We start from the raw sequence: 5,242 nt of genomic DNA, 5'->3' as shown, positions 1-5,242 counted from the left end.
TATATATATATATATATATATGTGGATAGAACGTGAATTTACATGGATCAAAAAGATTTGTTCTAAATGAGAGTTAAATGGAAACGTTTCTCGTACCTTAAAAGATTTGCTGTCGTTGACGCGTTGACCATTTCTGTCAATAGCGGTGATTGGCTCGGAAATAGCGAAGTTCAAAGCTTCGAGATTCGTGCTGTCCGGATCTGTGGCTTTCAATGTTGTGAAAACGGTGCCGATTGGCGTATCCTCTGTAACTTCGGCCAACTGCGTTTCGGGCGTAAAATACGGTGCCTTGTCATTACTGTTCTCCACCTCGATCATCAGCGTCGTCGTTCCGGTCAGGCTCGGTGTTCCTAAAATAAAACGCAAAATTCGAGTAAGCGTAGAGTCAATTGCAATAATTTTCGCGACACGTTAAATTGCGTTTCGTAAAGTAAAAAATATAGCTTTCGCGCAGAGCGTGTATTAACACCAACACTATCATTATTTTCCATTTAATTGTTTTCAATCAATCGCGATGACAAAATTACCTTTGTCGAACGCTATGACTTCTACATGATACGTGTTCTTCTCGTCGTAATCCAATTTTCGGGATACTGCGACGACGCCGGTGGTTTCGTTGATGGTGAAATCGTCGAAAGCTCCTTTCTGTATTCTGTAAACCAACTCCGCATTAACTCCGCTGTCGGCGTCCGTCGCGGTTACCTCCTCTACGACAGTTCCTGAAAAGACGAATACAGTCAACCACCACAGTCAACTTAATTGCCGAGATTAGTTCGGTAAATGGTAATGAAATGTCTCGCAGTGAGAACGTAAGTCTCTTAGCGAACGGACATCATTCCAAGCGGGCATATCCCATATCCGGCGACCTTGATTACACCCTCGAGGTCGCTCGTAATTGCGCGATCGGGGACACGCACGATCGTCGTTAAGCGTAATCCAGATAATCCGGATACTTACCGATCGGCGATATCTCCGCGATGCTGGCCGTGTATATGTCGTGCGGGAACATGGGCGCGTTGTTGTTAACGTCGCGGACGGTGATGTTGACGAGCGCGGAGTCGACGAATATGCCGTCGCTCGCCTGTATGGTTAGACCGATCCAATCGTGGGTGGCGTTGGTCATGTCAACCGGGCTCTTGATGGTGATCTCGCCGGTATCCGGATCGACGGCGAACAAGCCGAGTTCGTTACCGCCCACCAGAGCGTACGTGATCTTGGACGTCTTGTCCTTGTCGCGCGCCTGAACCTTCAGCTCGGGCTCGAATTTCTCTGCACCCTCATCCACTACCGCACGATACTTGTCCTGTAGAAAACGCGGCGGACTGTCGTTCGCATCTACCAGACTGATGCGCAACGAAACGCTCGTTGTCTGCCCTTCCCCATTGTCATCTGTCGCCTAAAAGAATATGCTTATTGAATCTTTGCTCAATTATTATAAAAATCTCTACTTTGAGTTTTTGCTCGTTTACAAAACCTCCTACAATAAATACGTCTCGAGAATACGTTGAAAAATATATATTCTGGATTCTGGATGAATGGAACTTCCTGTTTTAGAGAATAAATTTGACCGAATCCACCATGAAATTCGAGCAGTACTTCTGCTTGTTTCAAATACAATCACATTATCAGGCTTATTAATATCGTGATTATGAGGGTTACTTTGTAAGTGAGAAAGTACTCCGTCTGTTGCTCGTAATCCAGGCAAGGCGAAGTGCCGGGCGTTGGGCAAGGTGCGACGGTGATGGTGCCGGTTTTCTTGTCGATCGCAAAGTGCTCCGCGCCCTGGCCGAGTAATTGGTAGACTATACCGGCAGTACCGAAGCTGCGGAACAGAGAATTGCAACGTAAATGAAGGGTGAACGTGCTTTGATGTCTCACGGTACAAAGCGCGAGCTTAACGAGCCCTTACCGCCCGCTGTCGCGATCCTTCGCCGTAATCGTTATAATTGGGCTCCCTGGGGCCGCCGTCTCGGACACCGTAGCTGTGTACGTAGGGCTCCCGAAGGAAGGAGCATTGTCGTTTGCATCCGTGATGGAAATCGTTACCGTCGCCGTAGACGAGAGTTTCGGGTTCGTGTGGACTTCCTCGGCAACGACCTGATAACGATAATCACCACGTCGCACGTTTATTTTCCGCGCAATTTTTCCGCGTATCGTTATCGGCTTATATAATTAATTGCCTCATAAAGAGAGAGAGAGAGAGAGAGAGAAACGTTATTTGATATCTTTCTGATTATTACATTAAATCGTAAACAATAAATATGAAACAATTAATTAATTAATTATTAACAATCGAAACACAAAGTGAATTTTATTTTTTCACCAAATTACGTTACGTTTTATGTTTTATATTAATTCCTATTTATTTTACGTCACTTCTACGCAGGAAAAAAGAGTTTAGTTGCATTAATTGAAATTCTGATTGAAAATGGACACGAACATTCTGATTGAATCTATTATAATTCTAGTTGAAATAATTACAATTCTGATTGATATGATCAGACTCTTCTGGTTCGTTCATTTTCAACCAGAAATTTTTCGCAGTGCGAAGAAGGAATTATTTTTCTTTTCAAGGAGTTATTGATTGAATTTATTTTAAAATTAATTGAAAAAAGGCGAGAGAGGTAAATACCTCCAACTGACTTACCAGGATAATGAATTTCCGTTGATTAGGGTTTTCGTAATCAAGCGAGCCGTTTGTAACGCGGATGTTCACGGACGTGCTGCCAGTCGCCAAGACGGGCTCCACGGTGAACGCACCCGTTATGTCCTCCAGTCGCAAGGAGAACACGGAATTTAAGCCCTTAAAGTGAAAATGTCATGGGCTTAGTCCCCTTTGCGAGATGTGTGCTGGATAGGATCTCCCGCGATCGAAAGAGCAAGGTGAAACGCGTTACGCGCGGAACAGTAGCTGCGTTCAACAGAAAAAGCAGCTTTGCAAAATCTTTTAATATGATTGGTCTTTCCCTTACAGGGGAACGTTTCAAATTCATACGTAAAGTCATACAGAAAGCTAACATTACCAGAAAGACTGCGTTTGAAATAGGTTCAGATCTTGAGATCTAGATCAAATCTTGAGATTCTATGGATTCTGTACCCAACTTTGGTCGAAACATGTTTGGCCATTTTAACTTACAACCGAACCACACGTAGTGATAAATTCTGATTTTAATGAAACTTTGTGTATATATATATATATATGGATATATGTAAAAAGATGAATGTAGAAAATGTCCGTTGCGGTAAAAAAACGATTTGGGTAAAATCACTCCTTATGTGGTAAACTCTCTTAAAGCGATTTTAAGAGAGTTTTTTCCGTTTTAAAACTATTCGCGATATCAAAAAATGTTTTATACGAAAGATTTACAATAAAATTACCTCTATTCATTTACGTCCATAATATTTTTAATAAAAAAATCTTTTTTATTTTTCAAAAATATTATTGACGTGATTGAACGAGGTAATTTTATTGCAAAAGTTTTGTATAAAACATTTTTTGATCTCTCGAAGTTTTTAATTAAGATACAACGAATAAAGCTAAAACTCGTGTTGCCTATAAGGGGTGATTTCATTCCTTCGAACCTTTTTCCCGCCGCAACTAATATTTTTTTAATTCATCTTTTTATGTAAATTCAAAGTTTCATTAAAATCAGAATTTAATACTTCGTATAGTTCCCTTGTTAGGCACAAAGTATCTCGAGAACAATACATGTTTCAAAAAAAAGTTTTAAATAAAAGTTGTAAGGTTTGAAGAGACCCTCAGAAGAGCTACTTAGATTTTGGATCCAGGACCCACTTTGAGCCTATGAGAAAAAAATCAACCTGATCTTATAAGCATATTTATGATAAGGTCATCTGATGGCCTTCTCCAAATTCTATAATTTTTATTTGAAAAATTTGTGTTTAATGTTCTCGAAATATATAAATTAAAATAGACCAAACATGTTTCGGCCTGTAAGCCGAGTACAGAATCCTAAGATTTGACCATCTAAAATGCCTATTTCAAACATGATCTTCCGACTGGAAATATTTTTCAATATCATTTTTGCAATTTAAAATGTTTCCTTATTATAGTTCCTCGCTGAATCTAAATATACAAATCAATCGTATTAAAGAATTTTACAACAGTTGCTTTCTCTGCTAAACGCAACCAATGAAAAGACGTTTAGCAGCGTCCAACGATCAATACGACTCTGCGATATAAAATAATAATTATATTTAATTGAAGCTTTATAATCATCATGAATTATTTATCCTTGCCGTTCCATTTTGTACTGCCATTAATGTGCGGACATTTAATAACCGAGTTGTATACGCCCGACGCCTTTCCGACTGTACGCTATTGTTACGCGCGAGCATACGGGAGCTTTACAAAAAGCCGAATACATTAATGTAAATGTTATGTACATTAACAAAGGCGTTTATCGCGCATGCCGGATTAACCTTTGATTTTTTCGATGACGGCGGCATTCGCCGGATTATTGGCTGCGCTCGAATGCGGGATGCTGCGGGCTCCAGTCCCATTTTCATTCCAAGAATTGAGAGAGAGAGAGAGAGAGAGAGAGAAGAGAGAAGAGAGAGAGCACGGAAAAATGCTCTGCATTTAAAAATCGAACGCGTATGACAGGTACATCTACGGCAAGCGTATTCAACTTCAGCTTCAGAGCCGAAAGCCGTCGACGTAAAAATATTCAATACAATTTTGCATTGGTGACCTCCCTCGCGTTTCGGCTCCAGAGCTAAAGTTAGGACAGATTCGATACATTCTATGGGTAATAAATTGGCCCTGTGCTCACCACATCCGGATCTTTTACAGTCATGTCCAGATGCGGCAATGGCGTGCCGTCCTGCACGTTCTCCGGGATCTCGATGTTGTACTCGCGCCGATTAAACGTGGGCGGCTCGTCATTGACGTCCTTAATCGTCACGGTCGCCTCGGCCGTCGATACCGTCAATTTGTCGTTCCCGGGTATACCGTCGATCAGCTCGCGGGCCTTCACAATTAGCGTGAGCACGCCCGTCGAGTTCTCCAGCGCCTCTCTGTCCAGCGGCTTCGCCGTCCTCAGCTCGCCCGTGTCGTCGTCCAACAAGAAGTAATCGAATGGGTCTGTTGGAAAGGCAGACGTTCGACATTCGCGACGTAAAAGTCTTTTATTGTCGCGCGTGATAAATTCTGTAATCTTATCGAATCGTTTTACCCGAAATCATGAATCCTACGTAAATTCTGTGTTTCGTTGCGTCG

General features: G+C 41.7%; 1 protein-coding gene across 6 annotated transcripts in view; it reads right to left on the bottom strand.

Annotated features, from left to right (window-relative positions):
• LOC108754054 (cadherin-87A) overlaps positions 1-5,242 on the bottom strand; it is a 274,945-nt gene that overhangs the window by 6,127 nt on the left and 263,576 nt on the right. For all 6 annotated transcript variants that reach the window (XM_018496084.1, XM_018496082.1, XM_018496087.1 and 3 more), the window contains 7 exons: positions 4,797-5,107; positions 2,648-2,803; positions 1,910-2,097; positions 1,660-1,822; positions 958-1,396; positions 528-719; positions 97-350 (listed from right to left, as the gene is read on the bottom strand). In XM_018496084.1, coding sequence (XP_018351586.1) covers positions 97-350; positions 528-719; positions 958-1,396; positions 1,660-1,822; positions 1,910-2,097; positions 2,648-2,803; positions 4,797-5,107 — 1,703 coding nt within the window. The remainder of the gene's footprint in view (positions 1-96; positions 351-527; positions 720-957; positions 1,397-1,659; positions 1,823-1,909; positions 2,098-2,647; positions 2,804-4,796; positions 5,108-5,242) is intronic.

Source organism: Trachymyrmex septentrionalis, unplaced genomic scaffold (assembly GCF_001594115.1).
Source record: "Trachymyrmex septentrionalis isolate Tsep2-gDNA-1 unplaced genomic scaffold, Tsep1.0 scaffold75, whole genome shotgun sequence".
Lineage (NCBI taxonomy): Eukaryota > Metazoa > Arthropoda > Insecta > Hymenoptera > Formicidae > Trachymyrmex > Trachymyrmex septentrionalis.
The sequence above is the reverse complement of the archived record's forward strand: the minus strand, read 5'-3'. Positions and strand labels throughout refer to the sequence as shown.